The following is a 27,231-nucleotide window of genomic DNA, read 5'->3' on the forward strand; positions in this document are numbered from 1 at the left end:
TATGGAATGCCGGTCATTGTCCAGTTCGCCCTGTCGGGACTTATTTTCCTGAGAATAATCGGCGTTCCATACATATCCCTTACATAACTTCTGACAGCACTGTCTGATGCACCTCTCCTTTAAGAGACAGAGGGTTTTAAAGTAATAAACAGAAGGACACATTCTGCTTCAACCTAGGCTTTTTTTACCTTTACTTTTTATGTTGTTCACTTTTACTTTAGGCCCCTTATGCAACATTTTCAACTTAATAAAACAGCTTAGAAATCATTGTGATGGTTAAATAACCTATTGTGGAGAGAATGGCAGCTTTCCTTGCTCTCCTACTGTCTCCTAGCGGAAAACCAGGTATTTGTTGGTGCCCACAAAGGTTTTTGTTTTGTTTGGTTATGTTGCGGATGGGATCATAAACGGCCACATCAATGAAGAAAACTGAATTAAGAGTTTGTTGGTATTGCTGTGTTTCCCACAAATTCAACACTGACCGCCATACACAAAAAAAAATTATTGTCCAATTTAAATTCTGTGAAGTTCTGTTTAATTGTGTGCCCTTGCACTTCTATGCACACCTCTAACTAAACCCGCCCCTCCTCTGTGTGCTCACCAATTAAAATGCTATTGTGCAGGATTTTTTTTTTTACAGTTTATGGTTTGAAGACAACAGGCTAAAAAACACTATTGAATCCGATTAGCATCATGACCATACTGAGCAAATCTTATCAAAACTGCATTCAAGTTAACTCTGGTAAGTTACAACGCTGTCTATAGAGCTGCACAGTCCCGCCCACAGCCAAAATGCGGTTAGGTGCCGGAAGTAAGATTCCCATTCATTTGTCCCATTGACGTTTTGGAAAAATCAAGGTACAAGACTGTGTACATATTTTCATTTCCGAGCGAAGGAACTACTCATCCCATAAACCACCACGCCTCACTGAATAATATAAGCAAGGATGAAACGGCGCGAATATATTGCCATTTGAACACCAGTGACAGCACACAAACCCTTTCCTCCAAACAGTGATTTTTATATAGTGAATGTGCAGTTAATCGAAGTTATTTCAGGTGTAATCGTGTAAATAATAGTGTTTTGATATTGAATTTTATTTATCATTGTGTATTTTATATTGTGTGTGTGTGAAAGCGGTTAACGTTAATGTTAACGTTAGCAACATGGTGCAGTGCTTTGTAGCATTAGCTGTTACCTGACTGTCATCCTATGCTGTACTGCTCAGTCGGGCTGATGCATTGACCGGTGCATGGTCTGCTCTTGGACCACCATATTCAGTTTATTAATTTGCCGTGAATTATTACACAAAATGTTTATTAAATGCACGAAGAAGTATTCCTAGGTTAATGATTGATATGAATCATACAGTATGAAGGCTACAGTAGCCTAGCTAATGTTATCTAGCAACAGCACATTACCAATCTCCCTGCTTAACCAGAGACTTTCTAATGTGGAGACACAGCACTCAAAAAATACTCCATAGAAATGCATGGGGCTAATTTGTCACGCCAATATGGCCTGTTGTCTACACATATCCCACCCCTTCCTCGGCAAAACGTTGACATGTGAATACATTGAGCCAATCATATGGTGTGTTGTGAAGACATCCTGCCAATCATGTGTTGTGATCTCGCCGCTGGAGCAAGATTGGTGTCGTGAAGCCTTTGCGACGCCAAGAGTTCGACCCAAAGACTGTGCCCGATGAGTGCCCATAAAACGTTGGTATATGGCCGCCGAGTGGAGGGACTTGCCTAAAAGGACTTTGGCTTAACTCACCACAACTTTGTAGGTCTTGTCCCTCATGCTGGCCCTTACAAAACCCACAAGCTGACTCTCGGACACACAACAGTCAATAATGCCCTCATGCTGGCCCTTACAAAACCCACAAGCTGACTCTCGGACACACAACAGTCAATAATGTGACCCGATTTAAAGTGGCTTTCACCCCTTTGGACATTCACTAAAACAATATATTTCATACCTGTGTTGCAGCATATAGTTCTAGGCTAATGTTAGCTGCATTATCTAATGACATACAATGTCGGAAATGCTAAAGGTTAGCCTGTCGGCTACCATTAAACATTTACAGTGGTCTATTTGATAGTGTATTGGCCCTGACTAAGTTCGTGTGATGTATAAACCACAATCCTTGTTGATACAAGTAGCTACCAATATTCGTCAAGAAAGTTTTTAATCACATTAAGATTTTCGCCATAGGCAGTAAAATACTCTGCCATCTTTGTCAATAATTTTTGTTGAGAAATTTTCAATTTATGACCATAACAGCCTTTCCACCAATCAGAGGCATCACTGTGGGATTGTTCAGGATTGTGGGTAATGAAGTACTTATTCAAGAGATCGTGATTAAAAGACATTTATCTCAAAACAAGGTTAGTGCCCCATGAACTTTTGGCGTCTATATGAGCATATACAATCACTTAGTACAGCCGTAGCTGGTTTTAAGTCTACCACGTGCAGTTAAGTTTTTTATGGCTTATACCACAATTGTCAATGGAGAAATTGCATTGAATTTTTACTTCCGACATCGGCTGTGGGCGGGACTGTGCAGCTCTATTGTGACGACCAGATTTTGATGATTTGCAAGCTTGTAAACATCCATAGACAGGCCTACCTAAGAGACATAAGAATAGTGCTAGGATAAGGATAATGTTATAGCTGCTTGTAGGCTACAGTATATCAACTAGGCTAATCATGCAGGATAAGTGTAACTGCAGCTTACTTTTAACTTTCTTGACTTGTGTTGGCTCAATCCAGATGTAACTCAAAAGGGCTTGTCGACAGGATATTAAGTAGACTGTTAGTTTGAAATGTCACACTATTTATAAAAGGTCCATCTCCAAGTTTTATTCAGTGTTACTGACTGATGGACAGCTAACGCAGCTATAAGCAGGCTAGGTGTCACAAGTAGAATGTCAATACAGTGGAGCTCAATCTAATCAGAGCATCCATAGGCTAAGCATAGGCCTACCGCACAGTGTGTAACCAATAGACTAAGCAACAGTAGGCCGAATACCTGCATTATTTGTTCATTCATTAATAAATGTCTGAATTTTTTATTTGTAATTTGTAATATTCACCATGGAATCCATTACATTTGAAATATGGAAATAAAAACTATTAAAACGATTTTGCACTTTTTTTCACACACTATTTATTTGAACTTTCAGGAATTCTGAAATGGCTACGGAACACAATATGTTCTGTGTCCTTATGATGTACAATAGCCTACTACCTAGCTGAAGTACTGGCCACTACAGCAGCCTATTTAGTAAATGTAAGTGGTTATCTACAAGCTGACTAAATAAACAAACAGGTAGGTTAACTAATTAAGGTAAGATAAAATAAAATAGTACGCATCTACCATATCTGAGACTGACCATGTCTACTTTTCACATTTTCTCACTTAGCCTTTTGAAATACAGGAGAGAGATGTTTAGTGCTAATATCAGTTATTACTATTATTGCTAGGGATGGCCCGATACCAATACTGGCATCAGGGATCGGGCCGATACTGGGCCCATATACTAGTGCTGGGCGGTATGACCAAAAATGTATATCACGGTATTTTTCAAAATTCTTACGGTTTCACAGTATATGACGGTATTTTTTTCCATGCATAATCAGATGTTCACAGCATTTTCTACAGGTTGAGAGGAATTGCTGCAGTACATTGACTAAGGATGGTCTATTTTACTGTCATGATGTAGAATAACTCCACACTAGTGCTAATGCAGTTTTGCATGGCCCCAGAAAATGATGCTGTTTACAAAGAGCCAATACAGAACTTTTACTGTGCAAATTTCACAAACATCTTGTAGCCTATAAAACCAATACAAAAAGTAGTGCAACTTGCAATAATTATACTTTTTTGAAAATTATACAATTTAAAATAAAACCTCTCTGCTAATATGCTTACTCTGTCAAATAGGCCTATCAGAAACATGCCTTATTGTTGTTGTGTGGTTTACATGACGTTAGTGGTAGGCTAACTTAACTTGATGTGGATGTCTTGTTAGCCTGCCATGAGCTTCGGTTCGGTTCGCTAGGCAAAACATTAACAAAAAAGTTTGTTTTGGTGCACTGATGACAGTCAGGATCATTTCTAACTAGCCATCTAGTATTACTCAGTGCATGTCTATAACATGCTTTACTTGCTACCTGGATAATTTCAGCGAATATTCTTAAGGTGAGATGAATGATAAGATCATTAAACTTCACTGTGTTCAGTAGGTTGCTAACTAACGACATCACCTACTAGCCAGCTAGTTACAGCTGTTGAACAATCTCAAAAGAATTTTTGTGACGATAAATCCCTTTCAATGCAGTATCCCTTAACGTTTTTCCTTAACTAAAGAAACAATTTAAGATATTCTGTACAACACCCTTAAATAAACCCCTTACCTAAGGAGAAAGTAAGCCTTAAGGGTCATACCTCAGGGAAAAAACTTAAGGCACCATGCGTGCGTGTGAAAAAAAAGTCCTGTCTGAAACACTGTCGCGCGGCGCAGCGTTCCAAACGTTGTGTAATCAAATACACCGGTATGCCGGTATATTAAAAATTCATATCATAACGAAAATATACACCGGTATACGGTGTGAACCGGTATATCGCCCAGCACTACCATATACTTGTAAAAAATCATCGATACCACCCACTCTGATACCACTTAATTACACGGTTTCCCTACAGAATACATTTCAAAGTCCTACTCCTGGCATACAAGGCCCTACACAATTATACCCCCAACTACCTCACTGGCCTCCTAGACGTCTACACCCCTGCTCGCTCACTGAAATCCTCATCAGCAGGCCTACTGCATGTCCCTAGTGTGAACCTCAGCACACTGGGAGAGAGGGCTTTCAGCTACATCGCCCCCAAGCTGTGGAATTCACTGACAGACTACATCAGATGCTGTGACTTAATTACTGACTTTAAAAACAGACTTAAAACATATCTCTCTTCAAGATGGTTTATGGACTGACTGACTTTTACTTTTATCTTTTTTTTTTGAGATGACTATAATTTTAACAACCTTTTTGTTTTTGTTTATTCGTGACGTGACCTTGGGTGACATCAAAGGCGCTCTAAATAAAATGTATTATTATTATTATTATTATTATTATTAAACTATAGCTCACCTAAACTATTCATGTGGCATACACTCAGTTGAGTGTAGTTGTTGTTGTGCATATCTGGTGTGTTGGTGTAGCTCTCACGCAATCGCGCTAGTTGGGGATAAGTAGCCTACAAAACAAAGTCCGTGGAGTTTACGTTTCAGTAGATAAATCTAATTTGCATAGTGTTTTGTTGGCTCTTTTTCTTTTTGACAATTGACAAACACAAAAAGTCAAGTTATTAGAAATTGATTGCAATGATCTGTGATTGCCATTGGATGGCCATGGTTAGAGATATCGCGATAGGTTTGTCAAATATGTTTTAGCTCATACTTTGTCATTTTTTCTGAGAAATGTTACCCTTTCCTGCCTCTGTTCCAGATCGTAACATTAGTCGGATCATTATATGCTCCAAGACCGAAGTCAGCGCCCAATTCTTTTCAACTGTAGGTCATGCATAACAGGTAGATGCAAGACATATTGTCCGAGAAATTACCACTTTATTCAGTGGCCAAGAGTTTAAACAATGCAAGTCTCCTTCACTAACTTTGCTTTGGCAGCAATCAGTAGACGGGCTCTGCAGCAGCAGCAGCATCTTCTCTTTTTTCCTCTCTGATTGAGTAGCCACTCGCTCCACGCACTTAAAGGAGCCACACCAATTACACAAAGTAGGGTGGTCCTTATTTTTAAAGTCTCCAATTGTCATGCTCTTAACCCTTCAAATTGTTCCTTTATATAAGAATATATACAGCATGCCAATTTTTATGGCAGTAACATAATAATTACAGGTAGCTCAATAGCTTTAAACTTTGAGATGATTTTATGATTTTCATAAAAACAGCTAATTTGAATTGGTATTGTAACTGGCTAGTAAAATTCCAAAACAATCTCCATAAAAGCATCTAATGCATCATATATTCCTAAATATGTATTTTAGATACATAGTTTAGATAGATATCTCAGTTTACTTATTGTAGAGCCTAAATCCAAATGAATCCATCCATGACCCGGTTTAGCAGATTTACCTTTCCTGGTGGAATCAATACATATTTCTATTGATGATCACCTTGGTTATTGTTTGGGTTTAGAGCACATTTTTTGGTCTTTATCAAAACATTCAAACAATTGTGTCCACGGAACCCCAAATATGTGCCACAAAACTGTATGAGGAAAAGGCACCTTCACCATTCCTTGCTCAGCTTTGCTTGTAGTTGTGTTGTGTACCAAGAGCAAAATCATGGCAAAAACAAGAAGTAAAGTTTATTTGATTGGTTTCACCATACCAGAATTAGTTGGATCAAATCTGCCACCTATTATAATGGAAGATCACTGACGGATCTATCCAGACTGCAAAAAGTCAACACTGGCTGCTGAGCATCAGAAATAAGGGATTGTTAAAAAAACGTTGTGCTTTTTTTGAGATTGTTGTCATGTCAGTGTTGCTCTGATTTCAATAAAATGTAGTTCATTTGCAGCAACTTTTAATATTACTTAAAAATCACAATAACGCAGCACAGCTTAACATAGGCAATCTTCCACATGATTGAGCTACCGCTAAATATCATATTTTTGTCAAAATGCATATTTCTAATTTTGAAGTTAAAAGGAACAGTTTAAGAGGTCACTAAAAATGTGCACAAAAAAAAAACTTGATAGACTTGATAAGGACCACCCTAATACAAAGGTCTCTACAGTGGTGTCACGTTTTGTTGCCCTATCAGATTTTAGTAAGACAGTGCAAAATAGTCTAGTTAATATTTTGTTTAATTAAGATACTGAGACAGTACCATTGTGGAGGCTTGTTTTAGACTTAATTGTTTGTTTATTTTTGGTTTGAAATAGCCTGCTATTATATATATTTCATTTGATAGTCATTATTATTTATATTTATTTTATGCATATTGTAATAACCAGAGCAGTGAAGGAAATGCATTGCAATTTTATGCTAGTTATTTTGTGGTAGAAATATCGGTATCGGTACTCGGTACCAGCAAGTACACAAATGTAAATACTCGTATACTCAGTTTTAAATAAATGGTATTGGGACATCCTGGATTATTGCTGACTTGAGGAGCAGAATGCCACTTATTGTAGGTCACTGATAATCTTACATAACAAATACAAGCAGGGTCATTTTCACTCTCACCCACAAAACACAAAATGTCCTTTTGCTCCACAGGTTGGGCCTATATTAAATGAAAATTAAATAACCTTTCCATTCTTAGCCCAACAAGTGGCAAATGCAATTTCATGACTTTACTCAATATGTTCAGTGAATGTATTGAATTTCATGACTTTCCAGGCCGGGGTGGGATTTTTATAATCCATTACTGTTACAGGATCACCATGATCATGAAGAAATAATCAGATTCTCTGGACATGGATCCGTGTTCAACATCATTCATTTATGCCTAATCATCGTTGTTCTTCTGTTTCTTCTTCTATCCTATACTTCTATTATTATTATTGTAATGTTTTTCTATTAACTTCCGGTCAAGAACTGTAGGCCTATTTATGGGGGGAGCCATGCACATTCACCCACGCCACACTTTACTGTGGCTGGCGTTAAATTAACCCTTCTTTTTGTCAGTTTGGAGTTACATCCTGGTTGCACTTCGCTAACATTATCCATCATAACCCCTACATAAAAATCTTCTTTCAGAAATGGCTGACCTCAACAGGCTAACGTTAGCAAAAGGAATGAGTGAGGCGTGCCTGACCAACTGACCTGGCTGCGTGCCCAGGTAGCGTACGTCTGATTCTCCCCCCACCCCCACCATAACATTAACGTAGTTCCATGAAAACCCACGGCAACTCTGCACGTGCCATTGAGTATATCAGACACTCTGGAGGTCAAAATTATACACCTTCTATTGTGTTACACTTGCTCCAGCTAGCTACCAGATGTTAAACGTTAGCAAGCTATATTGTTAGCTGCTAATATGCTATCGTTAGCTAACTTTAGCTAGCTCATGCCCGTTAACGTAGCAGCGACGTCCCCAACTGTGCAGGTCCACCTTGACATGACGGCAAAGCTCAGCACTATTAAGAGTGAAACGCATTTGTTTGGTCCCACTGCTTTAGCGTGGCGTTTGTAGGCTTTGCTTTGATTGCTGGTGTTAGCAGTAGATTTGACGAATCAGCTAAGTAACTTAATGTTTCAGATGGTTGGCTATGGCTCACAATGAGTTAATCTAACGTTTAACCAGGCCATAAGGTAATTTTCTGATAACATATTTCCCAAATTTCAACCTCTGAATTTTAATAATTCAAATGGGGTGTGTCTCTTTAAGGGTTTCGTGAGACCGCCGAGGAATGGCATAAGGTAACTTAAATACTGCTTCAAACATTGAACGCTCTTGAACGCATACGAATATTGCGGGTCTTGCCTTGTATCGAACTCCTCGCGTCTAATCTGTGAGAGTCAAGCAACTGGGTTATACGACCCTTACATAGAGCTAACACTTTTCTCCCTCCCGGCCATCTTTCCCCCATTGCTCCTCCATGTTTTCTCATAAACACTTGCTCACCTTGGGCCCCGTGTCCCCCTTTTCGTTCGATCTCTGCTGCTGCCAACTCTGCGCTCTCTGCCTCCAAAATGGCGGTTGTGGGTACAGAGTGATTCTGAGAGCGTAGGGTCGGCAGTAGAAGAGAGGCGGCCACTTTCAGTAACAGAGAGCAGGGACACGGCGCCATGGCGAGGACAGAGAAACGAACAGGCATAATGAACGATAGCAGATAAAACTGCCTTTCCAATCGTGTTCTCGCCGAGATCTAACTGCATGTTTCATTAAACGGTGCTGGTTCAGTATCTGTGTTAGACTATACATTTACAATCGCATTGCCTTGTTCACAAAAACAAAAATATCAGCATATTTGATATGCCATGTATCTATTGGTATAGTCTGAAACATTCCGAAGATTGCCGAGTGGATGGTGACGTAAGGACGTCGCCACCAGAGCGGCATGGCTTTCTCTGGCTTTGGTAACCACTGTTGGAAAGTCTGAGTAACAAAGTATCGCGAGTGCGCGTTATCAGTAGTACCCTTGGATTGACTGTAAAGATGCCCTGGACTGTACACCACCATAGCCTTTTATTTTCCCAACAATCATAAGTCAGGGAAATACTGTAATAATCGTTTTAATGAATATTAGCGAGATGGGCAGCATAAATAGACAAGCTAGCCTAGGCCTATTATTGTGCACTGAAACAATCATTTTCATTGGTTTCCTATCACAAATCACATGTTAAATATATTGCCAATGAGGGACATACAAACAAATAGTAGTATTGTGCATGAATATTATACAATTCTTATGACAATGGCATTGCAATGACTCAAAGGACAACCACTGGAAAATGCTTTACAACAACTGAAAAGTAGATCATTTAACTTGAGTAAAAGTAGGCATATCAACTATTACTTATAAACATGTGACTCATTTAAAAATACATTTCTAAATAAACAAGCTGCTCAAAAACCCTGAAGCAGCATTCAAAAGCATTCTACTGTAATTAACAAATAAATCACATGCCATAAGATTTCTACATGATGTCAGATCTAGAGGAAGGAGGAATGCATTCTCATAACCAGGTTGACTTCTCCTCCTCAAACCTCTCTGGATCAATAAAAGGCTTATCAATAGACTTGATCATCCGCTCACCACAGTACACACACTCAGATGCAATGATATCATCAATATCAGACTTAATCTGTTCACGGCTAACATGGGTAATTCCCAAACTGACTGAATCATCCTCCTTTTGCCGATGACGAGACTTGGTTGTCACGGTAACACCTGCAAGCTTCTTCTGTAGCTCCTCTAGCTTGGTCTGCTCATGTGTGTAGAGGTGCGTACTAACCTCCTGATAGAGGCAGTCATAGTGAAACATATGGCCACATAGAAAAAGGTAGAACGGGCGGTTGAGAAGAGGAAAGTCACAAGTTGCACATTTCTCTTGGGACTCAACCACACCATACTTGTTTCTCATTTCCAGAATATCTTCTCGGATTCGTTTAGCACTCTCTGTAGCCTCTTCCATCTCCTGTTTCAGCTCTTCAATGTGCTGATTATACTCCTCTAAGGAACTACATATTGCCTCTTTAAAGTGGTCAATAGTGACAAAATCTGGAAAGAACGGTAAGATGTCCTCAATCTTTAAGAGGTTACAGCTGGATAGACAGTTCATGGCCTTCTTTACGTCCTTCTCTTCTTGCACAACATGCCGAGCGATTTTCAGCCACAGCTTCTTTCTCAATTCCTCATCATCCTCTGGAAGGTCTGCACAGGACTTGGCTAGGTCTACATCCACCTGTATGTACACAAGTCATATTTATCAAAAACAATATTTTGTCCTAATCATTATTTGTACCTGTCTAAATGGTAATGAACATATAATGTTTGTAAGAGTGTTATACGTTAACAATTACAAATAATTGGCAGTCCAAACCTGCAATGCTAAATCCACAGCTTCTTCATACAGCTCCATAATCTTGTAGACAAGGACACATGCCTGTAGATATCCATGTTCAGCACACAACCGTAGAGCATATTTCAGGTCATAGTTGATTTCCGAAGCTTGTGTGCCAGCCTGCTCTAGGTACCATAAAAGTGAGTCAGGCTTATATTTTGCATATAAGGACAGTAAGTAATTGTGGATGGCTTCTTCCTTCACTTCGAGCTGATATACACAGAATTCCATGTACCGAATGGTTTCATTTATCTGCTGAGTGCTTCCCATCTGACTGTAGTTCACCAGAGCTGGAATGAGCTTCTTGGGATCAAGTCTGTTTCCCATTTGGATCCAGGCATCAACCACTTTCTTGGGTATGTGCTGCATTAAGACAGGAGAGAATTTGTAGAACAGCTTTTCATCACAGTGTTTTGACAGAACTTCCAAAGCTGCACTGTAGTCATCGTGTTGACAGTGGTGTGAAATAACTCTCTCATAGTCTTGCATGATGACTGAGAAATACACCATGTCATCTACATTGCCATGACTAGCCAGCAGGTCATAGATAGTGTCTCGGTTGTTGTAGAAACATTCTTTGTGTTTGGTGCTGCTCAGAAAGCGTCTGAACTCATCACGAGTGTTTTGGAGAAGAGCATTCTTGCCGTCATCAGACTCAAGAAGCCCAAGTCGATTGAGGTAAAGCTCCGTCAGCCAGGTAACAAGCAAAGTGATCTGAGTCTTCTCACTTGGCTTCAGATTGTTCAGCTTTTTCATGAGGAACTCTTTCAGGGCTTCTTCTTGCTTTGCTTCAATAAACTTAAGTGCAATCTCTTCAAAGTAGTTCTGGGTTAGGGCATAGCATTTAGCACTTTCCAGATAACGTTTATTCTGAAAGCAGTGCTCTGCCTCTTTGGCAAGGACCATGTCCATGCACTCTGGACGATCCTGGCAGTATTCTTTGGCCAAATCAAACCTGTTCATGTTCATATACATCTGCCAGACATCTCTTGCCTCTCTCTGTATGTGGTAACGAAAGACAGCCTTCTCTGTATAAATCCACACCAGCCCTCCTGCCGGGTCTTTGATCATCTTTTTCAAGGTGCCAAATTTATCCGGAAATACATCCTCATGTACCACTTGCCCATTTAAGGTACAAATAGCTTTCACTCTGTCTGGAAGGAGAAGCAAGAAGTGAAACTGGGTGAGCACAATGGATATGGGCTTGTTGAAATTGAAGTCGATATCTGATGTGTACTCCCACACTTCGACATCACTAAGGAGTGAATCAAGTCTGACATAGTCCAGCTGGCCATATAACACACCATTGCCCATCATCCAGGCAAAGGCTTTGGGACATGTGCGGAGCTTGGAAGTATAAAAGGTAATTTCACTGTAGCCCATGTTGACAGGAAACTCCTGAAAACTGGGAAGTAGTTCCTGGTTTTGAGAAAAGATGGAACTGAAACCTTGCTGCTCAGATCCCTCTGCTACCTTCCCCACAAACTGAAATAGGCGCTTCCGGGTAGTGGCAATGATGAAGTATTTTGACTCCAAACCACGTTCAACCTCAAGACAGCAAACAGGTGCTGGTTTCCCATCCTCTTCAAGAGAGTGGACCTGTCTAAAGTACTGATCTGGGTTAGTGTTGAACAAGCTACCCTCAGAGGCAGAAATCTCAGCTTCAAAGATGATGCCTTGACTGGTGCCCACAAGAATGGGCCCTGTTGTCACCTCAGTTCCAAGCACTTTGTTCCAACCCACACTCTCAATGAGATGACCCCTCCACCTTGAGAGGCTTCGGATCTTCTGGGTGTTTCTATTCAAATAGACACATTCACTTGAGGTAAGACTGATTACCAGATGAGAACCTAAAAGAAAATAAGAACATTTTTAATTTTCTGAATGTGTCATTATAATACATTTGTTACATTTGTTACAACTATCAGCTATGTACTTAGAACTCAGACATGATTACATTTTCATTTTCTGAATGTGTGGTCTTACCCTGAGTATCTCAGCTATGTACTTAGAATTCAAAGACAAATTACTTTACATTTGCATGTCATACTGGAGACATTACGAGAATGCCTGGATACAATAACAATGAATCAGTTGAATTGGTAATATTTAAATTAAAAAAGTGAATTGCTAGAAGTGGCACCTAAGTCTTAGAGGTAGTCGAGAGGACTCCTAAAAGTTTTGGTGTAGTCCTGTGTCTGTGTCCCACACACTCAGTGTTTTTGACGAGAATTGACCTATGGCTAAGCCAAACGCGATGAGCCAATCACAGTGCGCATAGCTAACCCAATACACTCAGACATTCTCTGCTTCCACGTCCATTGAAATGCATTGCAGTTAGTCAGTTTTCATTCGCTTCTATATGTTTTTTCTTGACATTTTAAGTTTAAAATGGTCAAACGGTGTGCATCGGGTACATGCAACTCCGACACTGGGTATCCCGAGAGGCTGGGCGATGGTGTGTATTTTTCATCCTTTCCCAAGCCACATCTCAACCGAGATAAGTGTCTGCTCTGAATAAAGTTATGCGGTAGACCACAACACCAACTAAACATGGATAAAATTAACAAGGATGTCTACATCTGTTCTAAGGTCAACAACGAATTTGAACATTATCTTTAACATCTCTAACGTAATTAGAAAACGTTAGAACATTAGAAAACGTTAGCCTAACGTTACCAGTGTTGTACATGAGTTCATTGGCCTGTTATGTGCTAGTTTTTGTACTTTGGCAATCGTACATGATTGTTAGCTGTTGTCCAAATGGCTCTAGTTATACTAACGTTAACTTTTGGAGCTTAGCTTCATTAACATATCTGTAAATAACCGAGATAACAAATGTTAGCAATGTTGTGCTGAATGATTCATGTAAATACTGTAGCACCAAACTAACGGAGAGGTATTCTTGGTAAAGATGGTAAAAAGGCTTGTCCTGGAAACGTAAAATTATTAATATAACCCTCCAATGTATAGTTAAGGCCCTTTTGGTGACTTCGAGATGATATATAATCTTTCTGTCTCCAAAAATCATCAATTGCCTCCTGTGAAATGTCTCCTACTGTGACAGCTGCCATAGCGCCTGTCACCGAATGTTGACTGTCCGTGTGAGTGGAGGGGGCGGGGCTTAGTCATAGATTGATTTAGTCATCAACGCAGCATGAAGGGGTGTCATGTGCCTCCCAACAATTGAGACCGTACCAATGTCACATCTTTGCCCTGCGCAAATGCGACTGATGTCTGTATAAATCGTCTTGTAAGTAAACTACCAGTGCTTTTTCAAAGTTCTCAATGTCTCGTTTTAAATGTCAGGGCCCTCGGAAGTCTACCAATGAAGTGTGGAGATATATTGAGCCTCGTAAACGGTGTAAAACAGTGATTTATTTGCATGGCTAGCCCGATGCCGAAGCACCACCATTGAAAAAGCTGTTGGTAGCATCGGCTAACTAGCGCCAGATTTTGCCTGTTTTTGAGTCCGTTTTTGAGTCACATCGTTGCAAATCTCATGTGATGATGCATCTTTCTATAAAATGGTTTGTCTTCTACATTGTTAAGTTATTCAAAAGGCTAAACATATAACATTACATCAAAGCTTTAGGCTTATATCATTTCGATCAGCTGACGAGTAGCAGACAGTGTGAGATGTCACTTCGTTGCCCTTTGAGTCACATCGTTGCAATTTCAAACGAAGATGCATCATTTCACAAAATGGTTTGTCTTCAGTATCAGGAAGTTATTCAATAAGCTTAACAATAATATAGCCTTAACTCAAAACAGCTGTTAGGCTTATGTCATTCTGATCTGTAGAAATGTCACATGCAGCCATACTAAATTCTGCTTACTGCACATTAATAATTATAGGTTAATATATTATAATATAATATTCAGTATTCATTATTGAATGCTTAGCGGGAATGATGTTTTTCACTATTATCCAATTTTTAAAGCAGGCATACCTGCAGACATGTTATTGGGCTACGTGCTTTCTCCAGGAATGCCATGTTTGAACGGGCACTGCACTAGTTGGTTTAATTAGCCAGATTGATTAATATTGGTGAGATTATTGATGAGATTTCTAGTTAAAAAAAACTGGATATCCAGTATTAAAAAAACACACCCAGAGCAGCATTTTTACCGCTCTCTGTTTGATTTATGTGACTTCATGACTTGGGAAAGCTATGTGCCATTCTTCTTTACTTTTGACAGGGCAATGCTTCCTTGTTGTGCTGCCTAGGTATTTCTGCCCCCCCCCCCAAACTGTGTTAAAATGGTGTATTTAAAACAGGCAGAATAAAAAAAAAACTATCCACACTATCTTTTACAAAATATGCCTACTTCCAATTCACACCTCTAGCTCTTATGAAGTATGAACTTCTACAACACTGCCTACAGAGCACTTGTCAGCAGTCAGTAACAGCATAATGTGACTTAATGGCCTGTGTGATTGGGACACGGATTGCTTGATTTTGATTACATTTATAATGAGTAGGCCAATATGTTACTATATAACATTGTAGAGTTACATAAAGGCAATCACAAAGAAAATAGGTAGGCTTCCTGCATGACCTATTCCGAATGAATTCTCTCCGATATAATAAACATAACACATTGGGCTTGGCAAGAAATTTGGCAATAGACGGGTTTCCTGTTTACCAACAAAACTAGATGCGCACGCAGCCGTAGGGCAGAAGTGGGGCGTATTTTCCGGACTAAGTCGATCCTGAGTATAAGTCACATCAGTCAAAAAATGAGTCATGAACAGGAAAAAAAACATATAAGTCGCACCGGACTATAAGTATTTAGAAATCTATTTCACAAAATCCAAAACCAAAAACAGAGACTATGTAACTGGATTATTGAGACCAAAAAGATTAATGTTAATGAAGACTAAGGAGTGAAGGCAGCCAAGAGGAGGGCAGGAAGGTAATTGCAAAGCAAAAGATTCACTGAAAGAAAATGCCATGTGGTGAACCCCATGCAGACACACACGGGTGCGCAGGACCACTTTGGGGGGTCTCTCTCTCTCTCTCTCTCAGCAGGATTGTCACCGCTGAAGTCAAATTATAGCCTAGGTGGTTCTACATCAACCGCTATCGACAGGAAAGGAACACAAACGTTTAGCGATCAGGAAACGTCAGGAATTTTGCAAACACAGAAGCATGACAGCCTATAACGCGAAAGAACATGGATGTGTTCTCCAGACACGGTGCGCATAGTAGGCCTTCTTTCACTTTCTGTGCGTATTCATTACGTGAAAGATAATTAGTATCAAAACAGCGATCAAATATTACATGGCAGTGAGTTTTGTTTTCAAATGTTTTCATGCATGTCTAGATAACGGGTGAGGAATGTTTAGGAGACAGACATCGTAAATCCTTTTATTTAGGTTGAGCAAAGCACCTTTATTTGGGCCATGGCTTGTATTCGAGTCAGCTATAGGGCTTTATTTCTTGTGTTTTATTGTGAGGCATAGGCCTACTTTTCGTTTGGAGCGGCATAACGGTAGGCTATCAAAAGCAGAAGATGTTCAATTTGAGATTTAATTTAGATAGATAGATAGATACGTTATTGATCCCCAGGGGAAATTCAAGACATTTACGTTTGGACTGTTTGATTATATTGCTAAATATCGGGACTGATGACCACTGAAATCTGTGGGGTATTTAATGGTTCACTATTAGGTTTCATGTATGAAAGAGTGTCGGGATTTCCATCCGCTTATCGCGAGATAAGGCATCCACTTTCAATCATTCATGGAACTTGTGCTGCAAGGGAAAACTTATTCCGTATAGCCAAAGAGGTCTAGGTATAAATTTAGTTATTTTTTAAATTATGCATGATTTACTTTTTTATAAAAATTTGTAGGCTGATGCCTGGCAGCAACAATTGTGTTTAAATGTAGGTTACTGCTTCAGCCTCTAGCTCAGAAGGGGGCGGCATGCGACTGGTAGCTTGAGAGCAACGTGTTGGAGACTCATGGTGTGGACAATGACTTTTAATTGGCAACAAAATTAAACCAACCAACAATATAAAATATTAAGAAGAGCTCTTTTATGAGTTAAATTGAAACAAAATTATACTGGCTTTTATTTGTCCGAATCTGAGACCTGGCTATAAATAGAATTCCGGCCATAATTTGAGGATTTAGGTATGCACGTGTGATTCAGGTATAGCGCAAGCACTAATCTCTGGCTGAAAGTGCACAGGACTTGTGCATTTAGAAACATGTTCAATTATATATTTTTTCATATATAAGTCGCACCTGACTATAAGTCGCAGGACCAGCCTAACTATGAAAAAAAGTGCGACTTATAGTCCAGAAAATACGGTAACCTAATAGTCGGCTGCTGTAACCCCTGTTGTCTCAATGATAATAACATCTCATGTCAGACTTTATTTCAGAGTTTGTTTTTAACTTATAATTTTTTTTACTTTTATAATTTGCATTACTATAACATCATCTTTTGTCGTTTTTGGCGAAGACATGCATTCCGTTAGGGATATTGAACATACTCTAACCATCGTGATTTTGAATTGGTGCAGTTTTTCTTTTCATGGAGAGCACTGCTCTATGTTGTTCTATGGTGCCTTCTGCCTTTTAGTTGGGCACGCATGTTTCCGTGACTATGCATAGAAATCCATGTATACTACTTTCACATAAGTAATGGCACCCCTGGTTTGCTGTATGTGACAAAAAAATAGCATTTGGCAATAGTATTTTGAAGAGGGGGGGGGTCAAATATTTTTTGACATGAACAAACTGGAGCCTGGAGCCCTGCCAAACTAAATGTAATTAAAGGCCCAGCCACAAAATCGACAGTCAGTCACTGGATAAAACATAATTACTCTGTATTGAAACTTGTTGATTTAATAAAATCATGTGAGCGATCAATGGCTAACTTTGTATCGTGGCATCCTTTATATATATATATATATATATGATACTGCTTTGATTTCATTATTTATTTTATTTTTAAGTACAGTCATCACATACCTTAACTGTAAGACTGGATACATTTGTACATGCTAGTAGGCCCCATGCAACAGCCATTAAAAAGGATATGGAAAATACCATATATTACAGTAGAATAAATATGGCAGAGTAGAGTAGCCTGCATAATCCTGCAACATAATACATTCATAAAGTCATGCAAGCAGTACCTGTGGGATCGAGGAAGAGTTTGTGCACTTTGCTGTCATCTTTACGGCCCAACTCTACTTGGTTCGGCTGATCTGGTTTTCCAAGATCAATTCTTAAAAACAGGAAATATTTAGATGTTCATGGCACAAAGTGTTAATGTGAAATTTGACCTGAATGCATTTGTTGAAAGTGTACATTGCAGGATGCCCTCTATTATACAGGGCTAGCCTACTAAGCAGGTCAGAGGTGCGTTCAAATTCGCAAACATAGGCGAACGTTTGCAAACAGGTTGGCGACCGTATGGAGGTAGTTTTCCGCAAACATACAGTGGACGTGAGATGAACGAATTGTTAACGTTACAATGTAATAACACCAAATCGTTCAAATGTAGGCCGTTCTGAGAAGACATGTTGATCACGAACGTTTGCCACTGCTTGCCAAATTCCAACGCACCTCAGGTGTAGTTTGATGTAGCCTACCTTAGAATAGTGTCTTTTCCCAAACTCATGCAAAGCTGATTGTTGCATACTGCAAAATGGTTTATCTTTTCAGGAGGGGAAAAATCAATCCGTTGTTTGTTGAATATGGGCTTTTCTTCCTCCAACCTTACATTCACAAATCCTAAAGACCAACACAGACAGATGTAGTGGTTATAGCAACTAAGTTAATTAACGAAATATAGAGGGTCATGTAACCACATCTTTATAATACGTTACCCGAATGAGTTATCCCAATGTTGGTTGCTGGCAAGCGGTTATGCGAATGAACCGGGTGGCGAATGTTCTGAGAGTCTTCATATTCATCAAGAATAGAAGCCATGTCTGCATGTGTTGGACTAAATACGACGAGGGTTTAATTCCTTCCTTATGACAAGCAACGAAATGTTTGCATTGTGAAAGAAGCTAACTTGCTAAAACGACGGCTATAGCAACCCCTAACGTCAGACTCGTTATCTTGGAGATAATAAACGAAATGTTAGGCTACAGCAAACTGTATCAAAGAACTTCTCTTCAATGCAATCACAGAAAAAACACATAAAGTGCTCTATTGCGATCGAAGAACGTTCATTGTAGGAACGCCTCACTTAGCAGGAAGAGCTGTCTTGTCAGGTGATCAAACATCATGTGACTACCACAGTCAGTTAGCCTGACGAGCCAGACCCAATTTGCTGCCGCTAGGGTGTGTCTAGATTAACAGTCAGTCGCATGTTATGTCTATGTCAGTCGGCCCAGAGAATGGCTGGTAGGACTTCATTCATGATAGCAGCAGAGGATGTCTAATAAGTAGGGCTGTCAATCGATTAAAAAAAATAATCTAATTAATTACATACTCTGTGATTAATTAATCTAAATGAATCACATACATAATTTTTGCTGTGAAAATATTTAAATTATTTAAATTCAAATAAATCATTGAATAATCAGCATTAGTGACATTAAAGTTCAAAAACTCTTTTATTATTATTTTCACTATTCAAATAATGGCCATAATAATCTATGATATGATCTAATATGGTGAGGAAATAAATTCAAAAGTGCTTCGGGAAGATGTTTTTTTTTCACATACAAGGCATTTCAGGCCACAGATATAACCTAGGCTAGGGGACACAATGAAAATAAATTAACACTCCCCTCAATATCAACACTTATTTCTTTGCATTGATTTGCGACTATAGAGTTGATGAACTCCGGTGATATGCAAATTCCTTTCTGCAGACATTGCAGAGGACTTTCTTTTCAACACTTTATTTTTATCCAATCAATGATCCAGGCAGCACGTTTTCTTCTCTCTCCTTCATTTTACAGTCTAATTTTTACTGACTAGAATGGCTCGGGGTCAAAGGTCATACGGAATCGATTAATCTGCACTCATTTTTTTAATCAGTAATTTTTTCTCAAATGAATTAATCGAAATTAATCAGTTACTTTGACAGCCCTATTAATAAATACAGGTTCTGTTAACAGGGAGACGAAAGCCCAAATAAGGTTTCCTGTTTAGCCTACTTCTGGCTTTTGGCAATGGCGGCCGAAAGTAGTAAAACGCTTATCAAAACAGTCTGCTTGCGATTTCGCTGTTGTGGCATGTTGGAAAATAAACAATTCAATATTCGACCGTGTGTTATTTATGGCGATTGAAGGCTACGAACGGCATGAATGACGAAAATAATTTTAGTAGGCCTAAATAGTTAACAGTCTCCAATGTAGGCCTATTATTTATGATGATTGACAAAATGTTATCAGAACCACTGAAAGCAGAATTGTCATCTCTCTAAATTTATGCCATTTTTATGAGCCATTATCTCACATGCGCAGTGGCAGGAGGGTTTGGGCATTTTTTTGCCATCATAACCTACCCTGAAAAGCCATTTTTAAACAGCAATATCTGGAAAATAATCTCACCTGTAGCCTTCAAATTTCAAATTCATACCTATCTGAGCCCATGTGATCTCACACGCTCACTCACTTAGCACCTGAGATCAATTAAGATTTAAAACATTCACTGTGACAAAATTAGGCTGAACACCCTCACAATTTTTTATATGATTTTCACAAGACTTTGATCATTCAAAAAAAGTCAGTTTGGATCTGATACCTGTCGAAAATGTTTTTGTTTTTTTTTAGCCTTAATATCTGTGAAACTAATCATCTAAGAGAGACCACATTTTGTACAGTGTTTAACCTGGTACCAGAGATGCTTACTGTAATATCTAAGTTTTCTATCTGAAAAACTGGGGGTTTAACAACTCTTCAAATGTGCTATTTTATTTCGCCAAGCCAAATTTTGGAAGAAGTTTAAGTACCATTCTAGGTTATACTTGAGCTACACACCTGACAGTATGGATGCTATTAGCAACAGATATTGACTGTAGAAAAATTGAAAGCTACAGGTGAGATAGTTTTCCAGATATTGCTAAAAAATTGTCAGATATTGCTAAAAATGGCTTTTCAGAGTAGGATGCCAAAAAAATGCCCATAAAGACCCTCCTTTCACGGCTCGCATTATGTGTGGCCCAATTAGACGACGATTGTTTTTGGATCAGTAGATGTTCCTCTCTCCAGCAACAGTAAAAACATCCACCAAAGCCACTGCACATGTGAGATAATGCCTCATAAAAATGACCAAAATTTCTGCTTTCAGTGGTTCTGATAACCCCTACACCCTCTTAATTTCAATGCTTCATCTTCAACTTTTAGTCTGTGAGACTAGGAAACTCATGCTATATGGAAATATAAGGCTTATGTTCATATCTTTATCAGAATAATCAGGGTAGCCATTGCAATTTCAGTAATGTTCAGCCATGAATTGTTCGATTTTCGAGGGTCTCCAAGGGGGGCCCCAGAACTCAGGGTTTTAATTATATGGCTGTTCATAGTTCCACATACTTATCACACATACAAAGTATGAACCGATTTGGCCGACCCCCATCTTTCGACCTCTGCCTGGTTTTCTTGCACAATGACTTCAGTGTGGGAACCAACTTCTGCCACCACTATTGGAAGTTGTGATGCACAGGATAGGATCTGTGTACCTGTAAGGATTTGTAAACCTGTAGCCCATAATTTGTGTACAAGGTATAAAAAAATATGTACGACTTCAAATTTACTGTTACACATTTGTGCCTTTAGTGTGCACATGCAAAATCTGCAGTTAAATGTGCTTGCGACTTTCGCAGTGTAGAATTTTGGGGTATTCTCACTGTATTCTGATGTGTTCATATGTTACTTCTGTGTGTAGTATACAACGGGGAGAGGTCCATATTGTGCATAACTTTGTCTAATACCAAAGGTCTTACCAGATGTGGACACTAAGGGAGGCTTAGGCCTGTGTCTATTTACAATCAGGAAGGTCATGGCCCTGGGTTTAGGAACATCAGTGATAACGTGGACCGAGGGAGAAAGCGTTTTGTTCTGTTCGGGCTAGTATCTCCATCTGGTCAGAGCCGGTCTTGTACACTGATTGGCACCTGCCACGTTGCCATGATTTACGTTCGAATGTTTAAGTATCAAGCAAGTAGCAAGCTTTGTCTTTTTTTTGACTCTGAGACGGATTGAGGAAGCGACTCAAGGAGCATCTTCTGTTGGAAAGCTCAAGTAGCCTAGCCTGGCTAATGCCAAACCTCATCTCATTGAGATGGGGTCTGGGAACTACACATTCATTTTCTCGTATTTGATACGTGGTTTACGAATGCCCAGAGCCGTTTATTGGGCGCTACGAATGTCTATCAAATGGGTCTGTATGTAGCTCATAACCGCTTCGGTGTGTCGTCGTCATCTTGCTGTCCCTCCTCCGTTCTGTGATTGGTTCCTTCGTTGAGGTGAAAATGAAGTCCATGGAAGGCTGCCTAGCAGCGTGAATAAAAATGTGCTCGTAAGGCAGCATGGGAAAACCCAGGCTTCAAGTAGCCCACTTCTAATAGCAACCACAACTGTTAGACTCTCCGCAGTTTTACTGTTCGAGACTTAGCCTGTGTTCTGTTATTCATTGTTGTACCATCTACAATAAATCATCATTTAATCGCTGATCCTGATCGAGCCGTCAAGATTTATTGACCTTCTTCAATACAGACATTAGAACCAAAACGCAACGCAACAACCAGAGAATCCAACAGCACCAATAATCTTCTTTCCACTTTTCCGACCTAAGCCTAGCTACTGTCAATCCATCGAAAACCTCTGAAATTATTAGTTTTTTTTTATTAGGTTTACTTGCTTCTGTGTAATGCTTTACCTAACATACAATGGTCTTGTAGCTTATCCATTGTTTTTTTTCCATTGAGTTGCTGCTGGACTTCAGGCTGGACTGAGCTTCTTATTCAAACAATACGGTTATCTCCCTACGGTGCGACAGAAATTACATCAAAGTTAGCTTCCCTACAACCGGACATGCTAAATATTCTTCTTACGGGAACCCAACATTAAGTAGGCCTACGAGGTAGTTGAGCCTGTTTTGCCTTGTATTGTTTATGTAGATAATACAGAAGCTACATGTCGGCACAGGATATAATGGTATATTAAGTTATGAGATTTCAAAAAAATCCTAAATTAATGGGCGTTCTATGGGGTTAGCGAAGGGCTGATAGTTTCAGCCTCCACGGGTCCTACCACTTCCGGAAATTCGCCTGCCCCCTTGCATGGATCGCACTTTTAGCACAGGTGCAAGTTCTGGCACATGCTGTGACGTCGGCTGCCTAAAACTCAGTTTTTTTCAGTTTACATAACGTGCAAACAAAATTTTCCAAAATCTCTACTTTGGCCAGAGTTTTTAGAAAGAATCGTTTTCAGAGGTGAATTATTCGTTTGCATGTAAACGAAGGGCACAAATGAAGGGAAATGTCTCGAGTTAGTGAATTAGCTTAAAATTGTTTGCTGTTAGCTAACCAGCAACAAGTAGGTATTTGCCTACTTGTCATTCTCTCCTGTGCAAACAAAATGTGTGCGTTCACAGTAGCCTAGTGCGTAATTTTGCTTCATAAAGTTGAACAAATGCATTTGGTTATTTGACAGAAAAATATAAATAGCCTACTGTCATTCAGTTTATGGGCTACAATACAGAGTTGGGAAGTTATGGTAGGCCAACTTGGAGTGAATACACACGGGAAATTCTTTCTCTATTCGTAGCTGAGTAGCCTGATGGTACGCACAGTGCATACGGCCATACAGCTGCAGGCGCCACAGACAAGCGTGTGTGTGTATGTTCCTGCATGTGTGTGCATGTATCTTTCTGTGTGTGTTTGTGTGTGTTCATGAGTGCGTGTGTGTGTGCATGCGTACTGTCACTAAATGTACACATAATGTATTCATTTATTGTATGGTCACAAGTTTAACTCCAGATTTGACTTTCCCAAATAAAGAAAGCTCCACTTATACAATATAACAACGCAAGTTATTTCACTATTTCACTTTTGTGTTTGTGTGTGTTTATATGTGTGTGTGGGTGTGTTTGTGTGTGTTTATATGTGTGTGTGTGTGTGTGTGTGTGTGTGTGTGTTTGTGTGTGTTTATATGTGTGTGTGTGTGTGTTTTGTGTGTGTTTATATGTGTGTGTGTGGGTGTGTTTGTGCGTGTTTATATGTGTGTGTGCGTGTGTTTATATGTGTATGTGTGTGTTTGTGTGTGTTTATATGTGTGTGTGCGTGTGTTTGTGCGTGTTTATATGTGTGTGTGCGTGTTTGTGTGTGTTTATATGTGTGTGTGTTTATATGTGTGTGTGTGTGTGTGCATGTTTGTGTGTGTTTATATGTGTGTGTGGGTGTGTTTGTGCGTGGGTGTACGTGTGTTTACGTGTGTGTGCGTGCCTGCCTGTGTGTGTATGTGTGAGTCTGTGCGTGCGTGCGTGTGCATACGTATGCCTACATGTCCACTGTGTGTGTATTTGCGTGTGTGTTTATGTGTGTGTGTGTTTATGTGTGTCTGTGTGTGTGCATGTGTGCTTGTGTGTGAGTGTGTGCATATCTGTGTGTGTGTGTCTGTGTGCGTGTGTGTGTGTGTGTGTGTGTGTATGTTTGCATGTGTTCATGAGTGCGTGTGTGTGTGCATGCGTACTGTTACTAAATGTACATATAATTTATTAATTTATTGTATAGTCACAAGTTTAACTCCAGAAGAAAATGCAGATTTCACTTTCCCAAATAAAGAAAGTTCCACTAATACAATATAACAATGCGAGTTATTTCACTATTTAGGCTATTTATGTGTGTGTGCGTGTTTGTGTGTGTTTATATGTGTGTGTGCGTGTTTGTGTGTTTATATGTGTGTGTGGGCGTGTTTGTGTGTGTTTATATGTGTGTGTGTGGGTGTGTGCATGTGTTTAAGCGTGTTTATATGTGTGTGTGCGTTTATATGTGTGTTTGTGCGTGTTTATATGTGTGTGTGCGCGTGTTTGTGTGTGTTTATATGTGTGTGGGTGTGTTTGTGTGTGTTTATATGTGTGTGTGCGTGTGTTTGTGCGTGTTTATATGTGTGTATGCATGTTTGTGTGTGTTTATATGTGTGTGTGCGTGTTTGTGTGTGTTTATATGTGTGTGTGTGTGCGTTTGTATGTGTGTGTGGGTGTGTTTGTGCGTGGGTGTACGTGTTTGTGTTTACGTGTGTGTGCGTGCGTGCCTGTGTGTGTATGCGTGAGTCTGTGCGTGCGTGCGTGTGTGTGTGTGCGTGCGTACGTATACCTACATGTCTACTGTGTGTGTATGTGCGTGTGTCTGTGTGTGTGCATGCGTGCTTGTGTGTGAGTGCGTGCATATCTGTGTGTGTGTGTGTATGTTCCTGAATGTGTGTGCATGTATCTTTCTGTGTGTGTTTGCATGTGTTCATGAGTGCGTGTGTGTGTGTGCATGCGTACTGTCACTAAATGTACATAATGGAGTTTACAAACGGAAGTTCGGGGGGAGCATGACGGAGTTTGCCACGCCTCCTTCAGTCAGACAGGTTATTTATTCGCCTCCTTCAGTCAGACAGGTTATTTATTCGCCTCCTTCAGTCAGACAGGTTATTTATTCGCAGTCTGCCTCTACCTGCCGAAGTTGCAGCATCGGCGTCACTCCGCTTGCAAGACACATTTGGTCAAGCTAGGAGCCAAGCCGCACAGAATTGCTTCCCCAGCGCCTTCTCGGGCATCCAATCGCTCACCTGTTTCAAGCTGCCGCACGACCCGAAGAAGGAGAGCTACTCCACGCACCATATCTTTGATTAGAGTAGAGTTGGATGTAGTATCGATTGCCCTCGTTTCGCAAGGAAAGCAGACCTGCGTTGGCTTCTCCAACAATCAGTTTATCTTTCCTCTCCTACTATAGCCGATCAACGAGCACCAGCGCCGCAGCGCGTTCCTCCAGTGTCTCCCCCTCTGTTCATGCAACATGTTTTTCAACTCCGCAAGTTATGGCAGCCCGCGTGCAGCCCTCTACCTTGCCTTCCGCTACTGCGGCCTCTTTCTCTATTCCTAAACAGCATTTCCCCCTGCTCACTCAACTCAGCAAGTTATGGCAGCCCGCGTGCAGCCCTCTACCTTGCCTTCCGCTACTACGACCTCTTTCTCTTTTCCAGCTAATAAACCTTCCCCACTTTTGTCTTTGCCTACCTAGGGTGCTGCGCAACCTCCTCCCCCTTCCCCCTGAGAGAAAGTGGAATAGAACATTATGTCCAATATTCCAATATATCGTTTAATGTTCTGCATTATGTCCAATATTCCAATATGTGGTTTAATGTTCTGCATTTCTCATTAGTAGGTCATTTTGATACTAAAAGTATGATTCTATGTAATGACTGTATGATGTCTGTACTGTCCCTGTGTACAGTATATCTCTGTGTGACTGTGTTTAGAGATAAGCAGGAATATTATGACTTTGCAGTGTTTCACTGTTCTGCATGGCTGCGTCGGTAGCTATCTGCTCCGGATTGCCAGGCTGCCACTAATCAGGGTCTGTGTCAGTGTAGTCCACGTGAGATGGGATGACCAACGCCATCTCCCGTCAGCCTGGAAGGATACTTAAACTCTAACTATTTCCTTGTTTAGTTAGAGCAGCTGATGGATCTTTAGGTGAAGTCATGCTGTCTCTCCCTTGATGCGCATCATTGTAAATAAACTCTGTTCCTGATTTTTCATACTACTGGTCTGACTGGGTCTCTATTAAATCTATGGTATCAAAATTACCATCACCCCGTAGCGACCGCGTCGCTACCTTTTCCCCTTTCCCCATCATCTCCCGTCGGCGCAAACCACGTTCGAGGCCGCGTTTTTTCCCAGCCAGGGACCGCGTCCCTGGTTCTCCCTCACGCGTCTTTCCCTGGATTGGTGCCACCACCCTATAGGCTACCGTCTCGGCATCTCATCTGAGACCATGTCTACATGAAATAGTAATACAATATAATCTATGTGGTGATCACAAAATGTATTTAGGGGAGCATCGCTTTACCTTAACTCAATGCCGGCGTTGGCCGCTGATACACAGGAGCTGTTGCTCTGTCGCTTATTGCCAAGAGGGCAAGGAAGGAATTTTTCTCCTTTAAATGTCTGGGAGTTTTTCGCCTTCCTCTATTCAAAGAGTGCCAGCATATTAAAAGCCCTTTCCTAGCTGACCAAGGGAGCACCTACACCTTCGTGTAGCTCTGCTCCGTTACTTCTCTAGCTGAGCCTTGGAGCACCTGCACGTAGCTCTGCTCTGTTCCTCGGAATCCTCTCTAATAATGTGTTGCTGCTCATCACTTCTCTTGCCGTTATAGCTACCGTGTTAGCTACAGCAGCCTATTTTAATTGCGTAGGCCTTACTACTAAACATTGGGGTGCATTAGATGTTGAACTTCACAACCGCGTGTTTGGGCTGTCATTTTCAACATCTACTCTCTCCTGCAGCCCTATACAATTTGGCTAATTACTCTTTCCATCGCATGGATAGATCCCCCCTCCAGACTACGAACGCTCCGTTACTCGCTTCTGGTTTCAAACGCAGCTCAACGTTGTTCTAACCCAAATCGGAATCCCAGCAGG

The 27,231-nt window shown here is 40.2% G+C and overlaps 2 protein-coding genes across 3 annotated transcripts in view; both read right to left on the bottom strand.

Annotated features, from left to right (window-relative positions):
• The window catches only part of ino80 (INO80 complex ATPase subunit), a 74,696-nt gene extending 65,901 nt beyond the window's left edge, over positions 1–8,795 (bottom strand). For both annotated transcript variants that reach the window (XM_048250235.1, XM_048250234.1), the window contains exon 1: positions 8,671–8,795. The gene's annotated coding sequence lies outside the window, so the exon portion shown is untranslated. The remainder of the gene's footprint in view (positions 1–8,670) is intronic.
• A 470-nt stretch (positions 8,796–9,265) lies between these two features.
• vps18 (VPS18 core subunit of CORVET and HOPS complexes) lies at positions 9,266–18,864 on the bottom strand. Its single transcript, XM_048251006.1, has 5 exons — positions 18,468–18,864; positions 18,231–18,372; positions 17,772–17,863; positions 10,593–12,463; positions 9,266–10,454 (listed from the first exon to the last, which is right to left on the bottom strand). Exons 1-5 carry the CDS (start codon positions 18,568–18,570, stop codon positions 9,726–9,728), a joined length of 2,937 nt encoding a protein of 978 aa, XP_048106963.1. The 5' UTR covers positions 18,571–18,864; the 3' UTR covers positions 9,266–9,725.
• Between the last annotated feature and the right edge of the window lie 8,367 nt (positions 18,865–27,231).

Source organism: Alosa alosa, chromosome 8 (genome assembly GCF_017589495.1).
Source record: "Alosa alosa isolate M-15738 ecotype Scorff River chromosome 8, AALO_Geno_1.1, whole genome shotgun sequence".
In the NCBI taxonomy this organism is placed as follows: Eukaryota; Metazoa; Chordata; class Actinopteri; order Clupeiformes; family Clupeidae; genus Alosa; species Alosa alosa.